Below are 21348 nucleotides of genomic sequence, written 5' to 3' on the forward strand. Positions count from 1 at the left end.
TGGATTTTTCGGTTCTGATTGGCTACTCTGCTGGACTTGGGGTGGAGGGTGAAGGGAATTTGTGGAAATTGCACTTGGCCGTTAGGAAACATAAACTGAGTGACCTTGGATAAGACAAGACACTTCGCCAGCTCTCAATTTTGTCATCAGTAAAATTAACTAGGTTTTCTCAAGAGGTCCTTTCGACTTTGAAATTATTTGATTTAGTGTAATTGAAAAATTCAGCTGTAGTTTACCCTGACACTGCCCCCCCCCCCCCCCCGCAGTGCTTCCAGTACACAATACGACACTTTCATTATAGAGAGTGGCTGTTACATGGCCTGGGACCAAAGAAAGCATTTATTGTACAGGCCAGTGCTAGGCGGATTGGAGGTGGTCAATAAATACTTGTTGAATTGAATTGTGGAGAATTCATTGTAATCAATCAACAAAGTACTGTAACTATATATGCTGGCCAAATGAAATCACTTTATTACATAATGATAATTTGTTTCTCCAAGTTTATATTAACTGAGTAACTCTGCAAGATTCTTGTTCATTATTTCAGGCATCGTATTCATCTTAAAAACGGGGAAGCTAGCTACTTAATACCATAGTCTTTTGCTTATTCTCTACTTGGTCTAAGCATTTAATTTTTTTCTAATTTTATGTTGCATCTAAATTCACATTAGTGTTAGTTAAATCTTAACTTTTCATTCTGAGGTAGTATCAGTATTTGTGTAGCTAGCTGTATTTTAAACATAGCTTTAATATTTTAAATCAGTTTATGGTAGCTCTGTTCAAAAATGGGGGAGGGTCACAGTTTGTTTAAACTTTGAAGACTACACCCTGGAAAAGATAAATGGCCTATTTAGAAAATAGCCTTTGGAATACACTGAGCTTGTAACTTCAAACCTTTTTTAAGAAAATCGTTCATATTTATCTTTGGGGAAAACCAGTTGCTGGGGGTAATCTTATCTAAATCGGATAGTATGTCAGAATGTTTTTCAGCTCAGAGAGACCCCAGAGGTAGTGTTCTAGTCTTCCACAGTCCCTCCTCCCCTCCCCCGCAACACCCCAGTTTGACAGATAAAGATACTGCGTGCCAGAGAGGTTAAATAACTCTCTCAGGGATTTGTAACTTATTTGTGAGTGAGTTACACTCACTGCTTTCAATATTACAGGATTTGAAATTCAGGTGTTCCAACCTGTGCTGCTTTCAATATTGCAGGATTTCTCCCATTGCTTAATCTTTTAAGCAGGCAGAAAATTGGAAAGTACAGTTACATCTCTTAAGTTCATTGAAAAAAAGTTAAAATATTTCCTTAGTGCCTACTTAAGTGCCAGACGCTCTTTTAAATGCTTTATATATGTTAACTCATTTAATCCTCACAACAAGTCTGTGCGGCAAATATTGTTTTTTATGCCCATCGTACAGATGAGGAAACATGCATATAGAGAATATTTGCCTGAAATCGGCTGGTAAGTATGTGGTGGAGCAGCTTAATGAAACTCTTCCAAGTAGCAAATTTGAGGGCAACATTGAATGATGTATGAATGGGAAAAAAATACTAACGTAAATTCAGTGAAGTATTTTTTAAAAACTAATGCCTGCAAGGAATCATTCTGAGAGGTCTAAGAGGCACAGAGATGCGTACCTTTAACAATAGTCCAGTTGAGGAGGGAAGTCATGAAAAATTAAATTACAGAAAAAGAAACAGCATAAGAACTTCCATAGCAAATGCTTGGTAGAGACCATTAGTGCCAGAAGTTTAGAGAGAGGAGAAAAGCTGTGTGCTCACTTTTTCTGGGAAAGTTAAACCAAAATCCAGCCCTTCCACTGCTGTTGTGACTTTTGTCCAGAGTAGAAGCAGGAAGTATTGGGGGATGGAGAGGACCTATTGAAATTGGGGAACGAGGAAATGTGCCCATGCCCTCATCTCTGTCCCTTGAGGTCTCACTTCTTCCTCAGTATCTCTTCCTATTAAGTTGCACTAACCCAAGGAGTATTCTACTCTATAAAACAACTCTGGCGTAGGTGTGAGTAAAATCAAGATTCCTTTATTCTTTATACAGCTGGAGCATGATAGAATTTTCATAAAAATAGAGACTTCTGATGTTACGCTAGTTACTAGTTCTCCTTATCCTGTTTGAAGGTCCCACCTGATGGATTGTAAATAATTCCACTTGCTTTTATGGAAAAGATGCATCTCCTGCTGTGTCTCCTTAGTCACACAGCTCTCTAGTGAAAACAGTGGATGACAGATAAGGCCTGTTCCTGAGTGGTCATTCTTTATAGGCACCTTCATAGGCCTTCCTCTTACAAAGAATCTATGTGTACAGAAGCCCTTCCTTACCTCACATGTTGAGACGCAGTGAGTTTGATAAGATGGTTAGACCTTGAACTGAGGAGTCCCACAGACCTAATTTCAAATCCTGGCTCTACCATTTAATTGCTGTGTGAACTTGGGTATGTTGTTTAATATCAGTAAATCTTACTTTTGTCATTATAAAGTGTGATGATAATTGTAGCTACCTTCTAAGATTTTTATGTGAAATGTTTAATATAATACCTGGTGCATAGAAAGCACTCAGTAAACATTGGCTCCTATTATGGCTGCTAGAGGCTTCTTGGACAGCTATGAAGAGCAAGTGGCATTTTAGCTTAGCTCTGAAGGATAAGTAGACATTGAGTATGATGTGAGGAAAGGATGGCAATCAAAATACAAGGCATATACTGAGCAGACTGATTTTGCTGGATGGAAAGATTCATGCAGGGAAGGGAGAGAAATTGATGGGAAATGAAGCTTGGGGGAAACTGGGACCACCAGGTACAGGAGAGTGCTGACTACAAAGCTATAAAGTTTTAGGAAGAATAATCTGAGAGTAAGATGGGAGATTAAGGGGGCTGGGTGTTGGGAGAAAAGGAAGGCAGGGAACCAAAGAGAGGAAGCTGGACTTAATGGAACTAGATGGAAAAATAAATATGAACAAAGAATAACTTCTCCCTGGTGCTAAGAGACAGTGCACATGAGAAGAGAGGAGTCAAAGAAGGTAAGATTCTGAACCTGAGTGATTGAGGTAGTAGTAGAAAATCTGACCACTAATTTGCCACTAAAGGTAATAAGAAGATGGCAGGCGGAGCTGTAATAGTTTGAGTAGTTCTTGTTTCTTCTATTCAGCTTAACAGAATTAAACTGCCAGGTTCTCTAGGAGATAGGTGCAAAGATGACAAGAGTCCATGTCCTTGAGGGGCTTAAAATTTTGGGAGATGAGATAGGAGCTGTAACCCAAATAATGATAAATACAAGGGGAATATAAGAGCCTTAAGATAGAAACAAAAAAGTACAAAGAGTGTTTAAATGAGGAAGATACCTTATTTAATATGGAATGTCAGGAGACATTATACATCTTGAAAGGTGAGTAAAAATTTGACCAATAGAGTTGATTTGGTGGCAGATAGTTCACAGCAAAGAGGTGATGGAAAACCTTATGGTTGGGGAACTTTCATGGGCCCCATATGCTAGAATATAGGGGATCACTACTAAGAAAAGTAGTGGGAGGTAAAAATAGTAGAGTGGGGTGTATTCTTTGAATACTAAATTGGTAGATATAAAGGACTCCTTGACAGTAATTGAGGGAAAGGAGGGAGTGACCAGAAGCATACTTGGACAATATTGCGTTTATCTTGGTCTGTTGCTTGTATTGAAACAGGGACAAAGTAAAGCTAGAGAAACTGTATGGGACTGTGGCACTAAACTGGGCAGGAGATACGGAGCTTGAATTAGGGTGGTGGAAAATAATTGTGGGACACACAGCAGGAAGAGAGAGTTTTTCTTTTGACTTTTCAGAATTGAAAGAAAGAAACTAAGGCTTATAGGAATTATTTAGCCTCCAGTTGGATTAAGCTAGCCAAAGGGGATATCTCTTGGACTACCTACTTGCTGTCTTTTCCTGTAAAGGTTCTGGCTGTTCAGATGCCCCAGCTCCGGGCGGGGGGCCTCTTCCTACAAGCTGCCTTGTTAACTCATGGCTCCTCTAGCACTCCTGTTGAAACTTCCTTAGAACTGTTGGCAATTCAGCTTTGTACTATAATTATTTGTACAAAAAGAGGAATCAGGCTTCTCATCTTTTTATTCCCCTCGGTCTAGCAGGACACCTTGCGTGTTGTAGATACGCAGAAATGTTTAGCAAATTGAAGGAGGATGGGGTGCCAAACAGGTCTGATGCAATCAATGGGAAGGGCTAGAAGATGATTTGCAATAGGACTTTTACCAGCTTAAAAGGATTGGCGAAATAACTTAATTCCTGCATTCCCTTTATATTTATGTAGAAAGCCTTTTTGAATGTAATGTTCTTTATTATTATGGACTCCTAGTTTAATAAGGATTTCTGTTTTTCATTAATGATTAAAAAAAGATAGAAAAACTAATCCTGTGATAATCTCAGATTAAAATCATATTCTTTGTGATTAAAACAGTTATCTCCAAACTTTTATGGTCACACACCCCTGTCAGTAAAAACTATGTATAAAAGTTATATAAAAGTATTATACCAGTATTTCGCATAATAAAACAAAAAGTACATTAAATTGCTATTTAAAAATAACTTTTATACTTTAAATGTACATGATCTCTTTGCCACCAAAATTACTAATTTTTTAGTGAGAGCCATCGAATTAAAAATGTTTTGCTAATTGGCCTAATTCATTGCGATACAGCAGTTGGATGCTGTCTCTAAAACTTGAATTTGATGCTTAATTTTGATGGTTGTAGAGGTGAAAAAATACTTCACAAAGATTTGTCACTTCAGATGGAAGAAACACACTGTTAACTCTATTTAGCAACTCACGATTGGTTCTACCCCCAACCAAATTTTTGTTGTTGAAATTCAGCTAGTACTTTTCCATTTTCCATGATCTTAAATCACCTGTTCTTACAAACTAATCAAATGGGGTTTGTTTGTTTTTTTATATTTTTAACAAACAGGCTGAAGACCCACTAAAAATGTTCATTTGGGAGATTTTTAAACAGATTAGAAAATATTCCAAGTTTTTAAAATGTGTAGATAATAAGGATACTTAGTCATTTGGGGCAGTTAAAATTACATAACAGTGGAAATGTTTCCCAGCATTCATCTGTTCTCATAATACTTTCCTCACATACTTTTTTTTAAAGCAGCCACTTTCTCACTAATTGGTTGACTTCTTGTTTGGTTCAGATCGTCATTGGTTTTTACCTCCTAATCTGGCTAAGTAAAATCTTCTAGATAGAAGCGTCAGCTGTGCCAATTTCTTACTCGTGTGTGTTTGTGTCATTAGTATTTCCTGTAACTATAGTTTCTCTGCAAAAATCTTTAAAGCTGCTTGTCTTTCTTTTTTTTTTTTGTTTTGAGCTATAATTGACATATAACATATTAGTTTCAGGTGTACCACATAATGATTCAATATTTGTATATATTGCAAAATAATCACGATAAGTCTAGTTAACATCTGTTACCATATTTAAACAAAAGTGTTTTCTTGTGATGTGATTTTTTAAGATCTGTTCTCAGCAACTTTTCAAATATGCAATACACTATTATTAACTATAGCCACCATGCTGTACATTACATCCCGGACTGATAACCAGAACTTTATATCATTTGACACCCTTCACCCATTTCACCCACCGCCCCGTGTCCCCATGCTTGTCTCTTATGAAGGTGAGATTGTTTAAAGCTGGATAAAATAATCCATTATTCCACATAACTGTCTCAGATAAACCGTGAAACATCACAGTACTTAAAAGTGAACAAGTAAATGAAGTACCTTGGGAGCCCTCTGTGTGGGCTTTAGACTGACCAAGGCTAGACTGACCCATAAAAATAATAGAAATAGCTAGATAGTAGATTAGCAAGTCCAGGGCTTCAAATATGGCTTGAATGTTGACTGTACTACCGTGTTTACCCGAAAGTAAGGCCTAGCCAGACAATCAGCTCTACTGCGTCTTTTGGAGCAAAAATTACTATAAGACCCGGTCTTATTTTACTTATTTTACTATAAGACCGGGTCTTATATAGTATAATATAATGTAATGTAATATAAAATACCGGGTCGTATAGTAAAGTAAGACCGGGTCTTATAGTAATTTTTGCTCCAAAAGGTGCATTAGAGCTGATTATCCAGCTAGGTCTTATTTTCGGGGAAACACTGTGGACAGGTAGCCACATGCTGCTGAGCAAATTACTTAAGTTATCTAAGCCTTAATCATGTCATCTGTAAAATGGTACTAGCAGTTGTGCCTCCCTGCTGTTGTTATGGGAGGAAATAAGACTGCATGTACTGCTAGAAGCCTGTTGCCTGCACCCTGCCAACATTCAGCCCTCACTGTGTTAAGCACTATAAACTCATCGTACATAACCTGCCTTCCTGGAAGTAAGGTGCTTGGACTCAGACAAACACCCTGAGGGTGGAATACCCCCATTGGAGGTTTCTGTTTGCAAACCTTAGTGTATAAAGTGACAGTGGTGAGAACTGCGGCTCTGGAGGCTTTTTTCCCCCCACTACTCAGAGGCATTCTTCATGCCTTGATGTGCAGCCTTTTGTGAAGTGGTAACAGCACAGTTCACTTTTTGTTGCCTTACAGCTGCCGAACCCCTGTGCCTTTCCCATGACATCACAAGAAAGTGTCTCGGCAAACTGAGACCCGATGGAGTGATATCAGTAAAGCTTCCTTGAGGGGGTGTCTCGGCAAACAGACCCTATGGACCAATATCTGTCATTCCCCCTTAATGGATGGTTTCAGAACAATGACTCCATCCCCGGGGGCTGTGCGTGTGTGTGTGTGTGAAGGCACAGTACGTGCTGGAGCACAATGGGGACTTTCAGGAAAACAGCCAGCAGGCACGAAACTCACACACCTTGGGAAAAACAAGCCTTACTTCCTCATATGATTACTAATAAAAGCTATGCGTTGGCCCAATTCGGGGCTCAGTCCTTGAGGCTTTAGTCCCTTGGCCCCACTTGCAATCTATTCTTGGCTGCTGTCTTTCTTAACCCTTCTTGAATCCCATAGTTCTTGTCGTGCTGGATGTGAAACTTTTCATAAAGGTACTAATAACTTTTTTACTACTTCAGGAATAGTACAGAAACGTATCAGAAAACATCTCGTAGGACAGAAAGGCGAGCACAGACTCTATTTGGATCAAGTCAGTTCCCTGAGCCTGAACGATGACTGCTGAATCAAGGGAAGCCACGGGTCTGTCCCCACAGGCTGCCCAGGAGAAGGATGGTATCGTAATAGTGAAGGTAGAAGAGGAAGATGAGGAAGACCACATGTGGGGGCAGGATTCCAGCCTTCAGGACACTCCTCCTCCCGACCCAGAGATCTTCCGCCAACGTTTCAGGCACTTCTGCTACCAAAACACTTTTGGGCCTCGAGAGGCGCTGAGTCGACTGAAGGAACTTTGTCATCAGTGGCTGCGACCAGAGGTGAACAGCAAGGAGCAGATCCTGGAGCTGCTGGTGCTGGAGCAGTTCCTTTCCATCCTGCCCAAGGAGCTCCAAGTCTGGCTGCAGGAGTACCGGCCCGATAGTGGGGAGGAGGCCGTGACCCTCCTGGAAGACCTGGAGCTTGATTTATCGGGACAGCAGGTAAGAAGAGGTGAAACCTATTATGTGTGAGCAGCACGCAGACTGAGACTGGAGCAAAGAGGAAGTGACTGAAGCAAAGAGGAAGTGACTGATTTAAAGCTCGTATTAGTAGTCTTAGTAGTTTAGTAGTAGTAGTATTAGTATTAATATATAAGCTACTACTTACATAATATATGTAATAGCTGTATTATATGTGTATGTATAATGTTACATGTAAAATAAACTAATATGTAAGTTACTACTAATATAAGCTTGTATTAGTAGTCTGGTGGTTATTGTCCCTGCTCTGCTTGGATATTAAAAAGTATTATGGCCTTACCCCACCTGCACCCCCTGGCATACTTACAGTGTTTTTGTTCATTTAAAGTGCTGTTTAAAAAGTGATTTACCCACAAGCCCAACCTGTTTGTCCTCAGGTCCCAGGTCAAGTTCATGGACCTGAGATGCTCGCAAGGGGGATGGTGCCTCTGGATCCAATACAGGAGTCCTCAAGCTTTGACCTTCATCATGAGGCCACCCAGTCCCATTTCAAGCATTCATCTCGGAAACCACGCCTCTTACAGTCACGGGGTAAGAAGCAAGGTTTCTTGTGGAGAAAAGAAGCAAACTATTCAGGATGTTGTATGCCCTCTCTGTGTTGCTAAGTGCCTATAATAAAGAAGGGTGCTTCCTTTTATCATCCATTATTGTCATTATTATTAAATGTTAGGGGATATATAACTTACAGACTCGAGTTAAATAACGTTACTAAGGAAGTAAATGAAATGTGCATAATAATGGTGGACTTTACATTGTTTATTGAGTTGTTAGCATTCTGGATGTCTAACATTTCTTTTTTACAGGAAAGTGCTGGGAAGACATGATATATTTTCAGTCTCGGTTTTGAAACACTAGTGTGTCATAAATTACCTTATAAAGGATCATTTTTAAAATTCATTTTATTTAAAATGTGTAAAAAATATTGTATAACATCACACTTTTTCTAGGTTACTTTCAGAATTTTCAAACAACGGGAAAGGATGGAAAAATTTTGTTTTGGTTGAACATGAGGGAAAAAAATCATTTCAGGATTATATAAATAATCAGTTTAATTATTTTTCCTTTTGGGGAAATATTAACTATCTTTATCCGATTTTAAAATCAAAGTAGTACATAGAATATCAGCAAAAACAGTAACATACTAAAAGTACAGTTGTTCAGGAAGAATTGATGGAGGCACGTTCCTTGACCAATGTGTTTCTTTGTGATGACATTTACGGTAGGAATATTAGTGCTGAAGGAAGCTTCCTCTTCTCTGCATTCTGGAGGATAGCCAGAATTCGTATGCTGGAGAAATCTGTGGAAAACTATGCACTGTGATGTTTAATCCACCACTGTCCACCTGTCCCATTTATGAACTAGGGCTTGTAAGGTGTCCATACTCCACAAGAGGTGAAATCAGGAAATCAAAGAAGATAATCATGGTTTTAAAGTGCCGGATTAGAGCTTCAAGTTGCCAGAGTAACAGTTTTAGAGACCCTGGTAACAATATAGTTGTTACTTAGCAAATAGTTCTTCAACTAATTGAAGCATATGCATTTATTCTCAGTTTCCTCTTTGTGCTTTTCATCTTTCCAGAGCGTTTCCTAACTCTCGGAAGGTTCATATGCTAGGTACTTTTTCATACATTTTTGCTTTAGCTTATCTTATTATTGTACTGTCTGAAATAGTTACAAGTTTAGTAATTCAGTTTCAAATTCATTCCTCTACTATCTTTGCAGCTCAGTAATATCATCTATTTACCACTAACATTTCCAAATCTAATGTCACTTGGCAAGGGAGGGTTTTAATTTCACGGTTTAAAATTTTTTTAATTGTTCTTATCCATTGCAGTTAGTGTGATTATATGATATAGATGTCCTTAATTAGATGAGTGTCAGCTTATACCTTTATACACTTATAAATGTCTCATTAACATTTGAACCATGTATACATTTTATTAAAAAATTGGATAAGTGAGGGAGAAAAGTAGAGGGATAAAATGGCAAAACTTACCAGAATTAAGAACACCCTCTTACTACCTGTCTTTCAAGATATTACTACTAAAGATTTTTAAAGCTGTTCTTGTGTTTTTCACAACTAAATGGGATTCTGATGTCCTGGTACTGGTTCCTTGGACTGGAGAAAATTAAATTTTGAGCCAAGCATGAATCAAGGGCTGAATGTTACCCACTTCTGTAGCCGAGAGTAGGAATCTGGGTTCTAAATCTGGCTCTGCCATTCTTAACTGTGACATTAGACAAGTCATTTACCCTCTCAGGGCCTCAGTTTCCCCTTAGAAACAAAGGTGTTGGACTCGGTGGTTTTAAGGACCCTTTCGTGATTCCTTATGACTCCTGTTTAAGAACAGAAGTCTTAGAAAAACATAGGTCATGCTTTTCCTTGTTTACAGTCTCTCTAGTTATCTATTCTGTAGTTAAACATTGAACATGCTGGTGCAGGAAAAACAGTGCCTCTGGGCCCTTCTTTGAGGGGAGGCCCAGAGCAGAGCTGCTTTTTAACTCAGAGCTCCTTTCTCCTCCCCCAGCTCTGCCTGCCACCCATGTTCCTGCCTCTCATCACGAGGGTCCCAGAGACCAGGCAATGGCGTCTGCACTACTCACGGCAGATTCCCAGGTAGGCGGTGGCCCTTCTGCCTTCCCAAGCCCCTCCCTCTATCTGCTTCTTCCTGGAGCTCTTAGCAGTCTCCACCCAGGACTCACTCTCCATGTCCCTGCCCACAGAGTAGCCCCACCCACGCACCCTCTCATCCAGCAGAGCCTGTCATGGTCACCATTTCTTTCCCAGCATCCTCTAGGTTTGTATCAGCTCTGTCCCTAACTCCAGATTTGGGCAGTGGGTATTTCCCTGAGCTTTGGGGGAACTGAGTGTGGGGTCTCATACTATTTCAGGCAATGGTGAAGATCGAGGACATGGCCGTGTCCCTCATCCTGGAGGAATGGGGATGTCAGAACCTGGCTCGGAGGAATCTCAGTAGGGACAGCAGACCGGAGAATTATGGGAACGTGTTTTCCCAGGGTAAGACTGATGCAGGATTACTGTCCGATAAGATTGTTTTGCCTCTTTTTTTGTTAATTGTGGGATCTCTGATGTATTCAGTTCAGTATTGACAAGGATTTAGAGACTACTGAGCCCCTTTCTTCAGACCAGACAGAGAATGAGAACATTTGTATCCATTTAACCCCAGAAGCCTGGTACTGGAACTTCCTGATTCCAGGTGGATTTTTTACCTCTAGGTAGTTTTTGCTCTTTGAAATCAGAAATACTCTTGTATTCTGAATCCTCACCTCTTCCACCACTGTTACCTGGGAGGCTTCTGCTCCACTCTGTAGGTTACAGTTTAGATGCCTCTGTTGGCATCTCTGTTTCCTAGTGTAGAAGACCAGGTAAGAATTGATCATTATTCTAATCCAACCTGGGGCCATGTTCCTGAACCTACCAAGCAGGCATCGTTCCATGGGCTTTCTGTCCTTTTCTGTCCTATAGGCGCTGCTCTGTGACAGCTTTCCATAATTCCATGAACTTGAACCTGCACTTTCCTTATGATCAGGATTCCCAGTTTCCAAACCAAATAGTTGTCTATGAAGAGCCCTAGTTCCTGGGTGTGTAATAAGAACAAATTCTAAGAGGAGGCATCAGCCAGATAAGATAAAGTGACACACAGTTGACAAACATTCCCATTTGTCTCTGCTAGATCTCAACCCCGGGAGACATTACTGGAAAAAAGGTCTCAAATAAGTCTTGTCATAGGGAAGTCCACAGTGAGGCTTCTGCCTGGGAACGGCAGAGGGAGGGCGAATGAAGGGAAACTTCATGAAGAAAAGATGTTACTAAAGAAACCTCAAGTTTTGTTTTGAACTATAAGGATAACTGGAGTTTGATTTCTTGGTACTTGCGCTTTGGACTAGATGAAAATTAAGCCAAAGAACTGATCTGTGTTTATGAGCTGGGTATTATCTACTCCACGATAACTTACGGGGAAAAAAAAAAAGAATTGGACAGTCTGGGAACTATCCAGATAGTTAAGGACCATGACTTGGAATTCAAAAAAAGTGGACCAGTGTCCTCTTCCTTAAGATTGGTTTGGTATTTATGGCAATTTCGTCACTAAAGTCGAGGGTTAGATATTATTCAGCTCCCTTGGAAATTGCATTCAGGGACCTGTTTGTCATAGTGCAGGCCCCCTTGAACAGGTTTCTTAAGGCCAAATAAAAAATAGACAAGACATTTTTGGAGTCTTCTAGGCAAATGTAAACATATAAAATAGTATATGTTTATTGAACAATTTTTAATCTTAAAAACAGTGAATGTAACAGTCTACAATAAAAATATATTCTGATGTTTTAATATGCTAAATGCTAAAATAAGAGAATCAGCTCTGCATTTGTAAAATTTTGTTTTCTTCTAGTATCTCCTCCATGGGCTGTCTCTGGAAATGTTTTCAGTTTCTTTTCTGTTCTCAGTTATTCTCAGTTGTCTTTCCATGAAGGTTTTAATTGTGTTTACTAATGCCCTTACCAACTTCTTCATCCTCATCTCTGTTACTTGAGCACTGTCGGCTCTATGCTGCTCTCCCTGGTGGAGAGAAACTATTTCCTGTGTCTGAATATCCACGCAACCTGCCAAGTTCAGAGCTCCTTGTTTTGCCCATTAACCATCTCCTTGTTGATAAAAATCTCAGAGAATGGAGGAGTTTTCACTTTTCCTTTAACTATTTTCTCTTATTTCTGCTAATACCCTTACCATATTATAGGAAAGACCTGACTGTTCTTTTTTTAAGCTCATAAATACTTATATTAGAGACAGAAATGATTTTTTACATGTATATTTGTTCCTTCGAACTAATTATTGGGTGACCAAAAAATAGAAGTATGAATTGTAACCTCTTAGGTTCCTTCCTTCCTTAGCTGGTTCTGTTCCCTCTGCTTGTCGCCTGTGTGTGTCTGTCCATTCCTGTCCTCTCCGCACACTCCCTCTGTTGTCCTTTCCACTCTGCGCTCTTATTTCTCAACTCTATTCCTTGTTTCCTTTATTTTTTTCCCAATTTTTCTTCTATTTTATCTTCTATTAATATTGTGAGGGCATTTTGCAGGCATGTAGGAGCTTCCTGGAAAAACAATGTCACTTGATTAACCTATAGATTCAAAAGAAAAAGGTGCTATTTGTATTTTCTATTTATTGTGTCAGGTTGTGAAAGCAGGAATGAGAATGAGGAGTCAACCTCTAAAGCAGAAATCGCAGAAGACACAGCATCACATGGGGAGACAAGAGGAAGAGTCCAGAAAGATTTTGGAGAAAAACGTGAACAGCAGGGCAGAACAGCAGAAAGGCAGCAGAGGAACCCTGAGGAGAAAACAGGAAGAGAAAAGAGAGATTCGGGGCCAGCTACAGTCAAGGAAAAAAAACCCACCACAGGAGAGAGAGGTCCCAGGGAGAAGGGTAAGGGATTGGGAAGAAGCTTCAGTCTGAGTTCAAACTTTAACACCCCTGAAGAAGTTCCAACAGGAACGAAGTCTCATAGATGTGATGAATGTGGTAAATGCTTCACAAGGAGTTCAAGCCTTATTCGCCATAAAATCATCCACACTGGAGAAAAGCCCTATGAATGTAGTGAATGTGGGAAAGCCTTCAGTCTGAACTCAAACCTTGTCCTGCATCAGAGAATCCACACAGGAGAAAAACCTCACGAATGTAATGAGTGCGGCAAAGCCTTCAGTCACAGTTCAAATCTCATTCTGCATCAGCGAATCCACTCTGGAGAGAAACCTTATGAATGTAATGAGTGCGGGAAAGCCTTCAGCCAGAGCTCAGACCTTACGAAACATCAGAGAATCCACACGGGGGAGAAACCCTATGAATGTAGTGAGTGTGGAAAAGCTTTCAACCGAAACTCATATCTTATTTTGCATAGGCGAATTCACACCCGAGAAAAGCCCTATAAGTGCACTAAGTGCGGCAAGGCCTTTACCCGGAGCTCGACCCTCACTCTGCATCACAGAATCCACACCAGAGAGCGAGCCTCTGAGTACAGTCCAGCCTCCCTTGATGCGTTTGGAGCATTCCTGAAAAGCTGTGTGTAAACCAAGAATTTGTTGACAAGCCATTTCCCCCTTTTGTTTCTAAAATTATTTCAGAGGTGTGTGCCCATGGAGGGGAAAAAAACATCCTCAATTGATTTTTTTAAATCACACTTAAGGATCCTTATAGTTAGATCAGCAGTGTTCTGCCTTTGCGTAGTCTGTGGGCATGTAATTCTTCCACACAGCCCCTGCAGGAAAAACCTAGTCATATGGATAAGCCACATGCTATTTCCACACAAGATGAAAACACATACACAGTAAAGGTCAAGCTTGTCAGTAATGAGGATACCTTTAAAGGCGCTGCTGGACTCTCAGCAACTGCAACATAGAATTGAAAGATTCAGATTGGCTCTGTGAAAATGGTACTGAGGTTAAAGCTGCTTGCTGCAAACAAGCCCTGCTTGGCCAACATTTTGCTGTACCTTGTTTCTCAAAAAAGAGGGACAGTAAAAACAAAAACTACATTGGGACATGCTGCTCAAACTAGTTATATATACGATAAGTTAATATATCTGATCACTGGTAGCCTACCAAAGCTATAGAAATCTAGGACTGTGCTGATCAGTATCAAACCAAAGATTTCTATCTTTTCCTGAAAGAGGGTATGTGCACCAGTCTACAGTTCCAAAGGACTGCCACAAACGTAGATGGTTTTATCCTCATCACTGAGAGAAATTCTACTGAAATGGCAACAGTGATTCAAAACACTTCTCTCCCTTCTAGAAGAAATCCCTAAAGCACTATCGCACTCCTAAATGCATTTCTCCATAAGTTAGCACTTGATTATATATACGTCTACACTGTCCTTTAGTCCTTCATTGTTTCGTGTATGAAAGTTTTCATCACCCCCTAAAAGAGATGCTTTGATCGTCAAGGGATGTATTTATATCCCACACAGCACTGGACTCAGTGCTGAACACAGAAGAGGCAGTCATTATGCCTGACTTCTAACGGGACTTTTACATTTATGATAAAGCCCTGTGAATCACGAGTACCGAAATACGTTAGCCTGGCCCGACTTTTGAAGAGGACCTTCAGAGCCTGAAGCATGCTAAAGCTATAGATTCTGATGCTATTTTTGTCCTAAATATTAAAAAAAAAGGCGATAGTTAGCTGCCTGTGTACACTTTCTAAACACAGATCAGTGAGTAAATGCCATCGTCATCTTACAAATACAAAAACTAAGACCATTTTTTGACATCTTCCTATGGCAAAGATCTTAGCCAGAATTCTCTTCAGTCAGCTGCTGAACAACGTGATGATTTGGGCACTTTCTGAATCATTTGTAACGTTAAATAATATAGTTCAGAAGATGTCATTTTTATTGCTTTTCAGAAAAAGGAACGTTGTAGGAAGCATTTTTCTCCCCACACTTTCCAGAAACTTCACAAAAGCATTTGACATCGTTAGCTGGCAATTACTAACTAAATGTGTTGTTGTTTGGAAAAGTTCACTAACGTGCTAAGATGTGGTTGGTTGTATCATAGTCATACTGCATGGTGTCTTTTCTCTCTCATCACTGAAGACTGAGGTGAGGTTATGAAACTTTGATCTTTTCCATCTTCTATGCAGGAGGATGCAGTTAGCTGCCTGGAAGCTAATGACAGAGACTGTTTTCAGATACACAGTACACCCAGGTATTGTGGGCTACAAGATAGTCATCAGGGACTCAGGTATAGGTGACTATGCTCATGAGAGCTTGCAAATGATTGTGGACAGCCCTGTAGGAACTTAGACACATAGACTAAACAAACCTAAAGACTATCCCTATAACGGGAGAACCTTACATAGAGTTTTGAGATTTTCCATCAAGAAACAGAACTAAAACTATCATTCATCATTTTGTTCCCTAACCAACGACTCAAGCCGATGAGACAGCATGGCTTTATGGGGAGCCAGTGAGGTGGGCACAGCTGTGGCCTCAGCTCCAGACCAAACGAAAATTCTGCACAGCAGTAATGCTTTGGCCTCTCCATAACTTGGACCAACCACAGCTTCCCTGTGTCTCTAAGTGGTTTCATCAGTGTTGCCTGGGGAAACTTCAAGGGAGTCACCTGGTGACCAGAATGTCTCTATCCATCCAATTTAAGAGAAACAGAAGAGGTCCTCCAGAAGAGTATATCTAAGTAACATTTTATAGTAAAGGTGGAAGAAATGCTTTTAGGATTTTCTTTAAAGAGTGAGCCACAGTGATGGTTGCACGGAAAACTGCTGGTGCTTTTGAGCAAAGACTTTTGCTGCTACTATCGTAGGAAGCAACTGAAAGCAGTAAGGTGCTTAACTCCAGGCACTGATCAAAGCACTGACTTTTCTTAAGAGGGGAAGAACTTTGGTCAGTTCCACTTTGGCTTTTTTGTTTAGCCACAACTACGTGCTGACGTAATTCAGCCATCATTTTTGTTTTTTTAAAATGAAAGTTAAATATAACCTGTGCCCCCACATTTAATTCCCATTTTCTGGGACATCGTACTGACTGTGGGATAGCCACTGAGGTTGCTTCACATCTTCAGCAGATGCACGGCTTGAAGCAGCTACTTGAAGATGTGTTTTTGATGAAAACAAGGCTACAGGTGTTGATTAAAACCATTTGCATTGCATTCATTTATCAGCTGCTCAATGCAAAGCGTAATTAGGTCATGGTCAAAAAGGCTCACAACATCTAATTAGTGCTCAGGCTAGTCATTCAAACTTTCTTGACTGGCTGAAATCTGTTAACAGTTGAAATACTGTAGTTAACCAGTAGGCATGCTAGTTGACCTAATGGAAGTTTTTGAAGGGCTTTTGAAAACAATAACCTTGCCAGGAAGAAAAGGAAATTTCTTCAAGTTGTAGGGTATTTGTTTCTACTCCAGCTCAGCAAGCAAGGCGAAAGCCTGAGATAGAGATGTATAAGGCATCTTGATATGTAAGGCACTTAGTATTTTATTAAAGGCATAAAAGTGAAACTGCTAAATATGTACAAAGGTCAGTATGTTTGATGGGTGAGGCAATTCACATCTTACGTACATCAGAATTCGTTTTCAGGAGGGAACCTCTTAAATGTGATAGTATGGCAAAGCCTTTAATCACATCTCAGCCCTTAGCCTCAGAAAGCTTATACTGTAAATAAACTTTATTATTAATATTATATGTGAGGAAAACGTTCGTGTATAGCACTCATTGCTTTAGACAGAAAATGAATTCCAGCAGTATGTTCCAGTCATGCAATGAATTTCAGAAACACTGCAGAAGACGCTCAATCTTAACTCCAGAGGATCCACAGAAGAAAAAAATGTGGGGAAATGCTAAAGAAATAGCAAAATGTGCAACTTCTTACAAAATTGTCAATGTTGGGTACTTCTATATATTTTGTATGACCATGTCGTCAGTGTGTGTGTTTTGTACCTCCAGCCCCTGTTCTGTATATTCCCTGTAAACAGATAATGTATTTTAATCTATTTGACAGAACACATCACTCCAAAAGAGCAAAGTTTTGGGGATGAGTAGTGAAGTTGATGTCATTATAGACAAAAAATCAGTTCACAGAACTGAGGAGGGGGAATATGAGAAAAAAAAAACACCTTAGTTTGGTGCTTATCAGAGCAAGAGAGGTTAGTAGATTCATTAGGAGAAAAAAGGTTAATAGGGCACTAAAATGGAACAATTCCTGTCAACAACTGCAGCTTCCTGAGAGTTTTCAAAGCCAGGAAGTTGACCTCTTAGCGGCCAGATCACTATTTCAAGCAAAGAAAATGGGTTCTCTGAGCTTGTCAGGGGGAGTAAGAGGGTCTTCTCCATGAATTGAGACTAGAGAGTGTCCTGGAAAGGTCAGTGGGACCACTGAACTTGACCAGATTCTGTAAACCATAGTTCTGCTTCCCCTACTAACTCTTAAGTCTGTGCTTAGAAAATTCGGGATAGGAAAACCCCAACACGGGCACTTTCCTGGAAAATAGGCACAGATACATCCAGTTCCGGTGTTGCAGGGAGTTTTTCTGATGAGCATTTTGCAGTATTCCTTTTGGCTGTACCTTCCCTATTCCCACTTACTTCCCCTGGTTTATGATTGTTCGGAGAGAGGGCTTGTGAAGATTCATAGCTGTGAAAGACATTTTCTGATTTTTGGAAAAAAAATTAGAGGTGGGGTTTCCCACCTTTTATTCCAGAGTCTGGTCATACTGATGTACTCATCTGAAGCTGGCTAACCAGGGTCACCCAGGTCATCCTCATGGAAGAGTCATTGTGTGAATTGGAGTAACAGTGTTAAAACGTAGTCAGTGACAGCAATACTTGCCAGAGGAGCCATATTTTTGTGTGTCCCACTCTACGCAACTTCTCAAAATAGTTATGAGGGGGCTGGGGTTCCCCATCTGGGAAATCAAATGAAGGTCTTGCAGATTGCAAAGTGAAATGTAGAATCAGAGAAAAGGGGATTAAGTGGTATATAAATAGATCTTTTTGCAGGAGTTAGATTTTTATTTCAGCTACTACTGGAGAATTTAATAAGCATTATTTGAAAAGTTTTCTTAACAATAGATTTAGGTTTCATTTTTAGAATGGACACACTACTGTACATTTAAATGCAGTTACTTATTTTGCTATTCAAATTAATTTTTTATTATATCTAAAAATGAAATTATCTGTTTTACTTTTCAAAGCTTTGTAAAACAAACTTGAAGTTATAGGGAGGTAAGCCATCTCCAAGTCTGCAGGTCAAACAAAAGTTTGGGAAGTGCTTGGACATCTCATAATGTGAGATGTCTTAACGTGAGAACTTAGTTTCATATTGTCTGGTTATATTTAATAGTGGATACCACAAACCTCATGTTTTTCTCTTACCCTAAAACAGTGGAAGGTAAAGAGTGGACATTAAATTCTAAACAGTGATCTGTTGTTATTTTCACAGATTTTTTTTTAAATCTTTTGAGATTCTCACCTCCATTTACTAAAGAATCATGACTCACTTCAAAGTACACAGTAATCAGCAAAGTTAATTGGTCTTAAAATTATATTTTCTCCCTTCAGCAAGCATCCATTAAGCAGTGAGGCTGAGTGTTTTAAGATATAAAGAGATCTGTGAGTGATTGAAAAGCGGTATTAAAATTTGGATTTCATTCCAGTTTCAGATTTGTATTTTAAGTTCTTTGGTCCAGTGAAAGGACTAGGCAGCTGCAGTCGCCCTACATCACTATCATTGAGTCTTCCGACAAGGCCAGGTGTGTGAGAAGAGTGGGGAGAAGGCTTGTCACAGCCCCAAACTCCCAGCTGAGGCCTGGTGGAGGGAGAGAAGAGAAACATGGGGATGCATTGAGGCCAGTGCCCGCTTGCCTTCCCCTCACCTCAACTACTTAACAGTTTAAGGTTTTGGTCTGCCCGGCAAGGGCAAAGCATGTTAGATGTAGAGATGCTTTTGAGAGTAGCGGGTTCTTACAGGAAAACAAATGTATGTATGGGGGCGGGGGGGTGGGAGGAAGCAGATTATAAGTATGCAGGAAAATCTTGTTCTAAAAATACGAGTTTAAGGGTAAAGTGTGGGATATGCAAGTAAAATCAATTATTTTAAAATGAACATGTATTTTTATTAACTTTTAGTTACATAGAGATTATTACAACCAGCTCAACATAAGCCTAAATCTATAGAGCTAACTCAGGCATTGTCTTGTTTATCTGTAGACTGGATAAAACAACCCTTTCCTGTTTTGTCAGTTCCTGGTTTCTTAGTTTAGAATAAATTAGACCAAAAGAAGAAACTTACTTGTCTTTGTATACCTGCAGAATTAAGTTATTGCTGTTAAAACTTGGCCTTTTCATTTCACTAGTCTTCGAAGAGTCCAGATGCTTGGTAGATGTTCAGTAAATGATTTTTAAATTGAATTTGTTCATTTAAAATCCTAGTTAACATTTCTGGAAAAGCTTCTTTCTCAGTAAATAATGGAATCTTAGAGGAGAAGTGGTTTGGTTTTTTAAGCTAGGGAACTCCATTGAAAATATTAATAATTTGAAAACTTCATTGAAGACTGAAGTTTCAATCATGAGAAATGGTAGCAAAATAAAATTTACACACATTTATAGTCAATGGTCCATTTTAGGAGGCCGGTGATACCTGACGAGTAGTGAGGTTGGGGAAGGAAATTGTGGGGATTTGTAATAAATACTCTCTTTATGTTGTTTCTCTTCTTGGGTCATGGTAAAACAATAAATTATCTCTAGGTGACAATATTTGTGGTGTTTGGTTTTTGTCATCCTTGGTTGCATAAATGCACGTTTGGGGTAAAGAAAATAAATTTCGAAGTTAAAAACTAACTCACAGACCTCGCACAAATGAACAGGTTCTAAGTAATTTCACCAGAGCTCCCTGTGAAACACCACCTTAGGGCAACAAGATGAAAAGCCATAAAGTAGCTTTTTAATGACTCCCCAAAGCATAATTTTCTCAGAAGATGGCACCACTGAAATAACCTTTGACTAGTTTGACTTAGAAAACTGAACATCCTAATGGTAGGTTTGCCGTGTAATCCGATGTTTTATACCTTTAAAGTGTGACCTCTAACCTAATAACCTTGTTTTGTTACTGCATAATATATTGCAAGAAACTCAGTGATTTTTTTTAAAAAGTAAATGGAAAGTAAGTGGCACATGTGGAAAAACAATGTATTTTTACATACATATCTTCACAACCAAATCCTGGTTCAGGGGAACTCCACCCTATCCCGTCTGCCTTAGCCTGCGGCCCCCAAAGAGCAGAACCTGAGGCAAGGGCTTGTGTGCAGGTGATGTGCTTTAGGAAACGACTCCAGAGAACAAGTGAGGGGCAGGGTGGACAGAAACGGGAAGAACTCCAGGTTACTGAACCGGGTCACTGCTGTGACACGGGACCCTGTGAGAGATTCTGGTCTCAATAAAGGCTTGGGTGTGGAGAGGACCAGAGCCGCACAGTGTCCCCAGTGCAGACAAGAGCCCCACCACTAAGAAGGGTCAGGGATTTCCTACCAAGGGCTTCTCTCAACCTTTCACTCCGTCCAGTCCTGTTCAAACCCTCGTGACTCCCACTCCTGTGTGTGTGGGAGGACCGACACAGCCACCTTCGTTCTTCCCCTGCCCCTGCTAGACAATCCTATTCGCTGCTGTCTTCTTGGCTTCACAGATGGTTTCTCCTGCTCCCCGAACTCCCGTGCCTACCACAGCCTCGCCTCACCCTTTCTCAGCTGATACTCCTCAAGATCCCTTCCCAAGGGCCTCGGGTCACCCAGGTGTGCTACATGTTGGAGTCCTTCCTGCTCCCTAGAACCCCTCGCCTAACTGCCTGCCACACCAGGTAACTCACTCTGGTGCCTCCAGTCTCCTCACCTCTCCACACTTGTTTTACATTTAAATGAGCACAAACCTGTAGCTTTAAGGAGCAAAAGCAGATTTTAAAAATCTTTGTTTGACCTCTCTTTTAGCTACCAAATTCCTCTGCTGAGGAGACCATAACACCGTGTGCATCTCTTCACTACAGATATCCACCCTCTTCAAGCCCCTGTACCTGAGCTCTTAGCCACTTACATGGCTCAGTCAAAGGTCACCGGTGTTCTTGACAGCGTTTTCTCCCATCTTAATTCTTCCTTATTTTCTATAACATTTAACCATTTCCTTGAA

The 21348-nt window shown here is 40.1% G+C and overlaps 1 protein-coding gene across 1 annotated transcript in view; it reads left to right on the plus strand.

Annotated features, from left to right (window-relative positions):
- ZSCAN21 (zinc finger and SCAN domain containing 21) overlaps positions 1-21348 on the plus strand; it is a 42123-nt gene that overhangs the window by 854 nt on the left and 19921 nt on the right. Inside the window, exons 2-6 of the mRNA XM_033109982.1 lie at positions 7097-7612; positions 8029-8182; positions 10179-10267; positions 10543-10669; positions 12839-13657. Of these exons, the coding sequence (XP_032965873.1) occupies positions 7190-7612; positions 8029-8182; positions 10179-10267; positions 10543-10669; positions 12839-13657 (1612 nt within the window). The 5' untranslated portion in view covers positions 7097-7189. The remainder of the gene's footprint in view (positions 1-7096; positions 7613-8028; positions 8183-10178; positions 10268-10542; positions 10670-12838; positions 13658-21348) is intronic.

The sequence above is a fragment of the Rhinolophus ferrumequinum genome, chromosome 7, assembly GCF_004115265.2.
Source record: "Rhinolophus ferrumequinum isolate MPI-CBG mRhiFer1 chromosome 7, mRhiFer1_v1.p, whole genome shotgun sequence".
Taxonomy (NCBI): Eukaryota; Metazoa; Chordata; class Mammalia; order Chiroptera; family Rhinolophidae; genus Rhinolophus; species Rhinolophus ferrumequinum.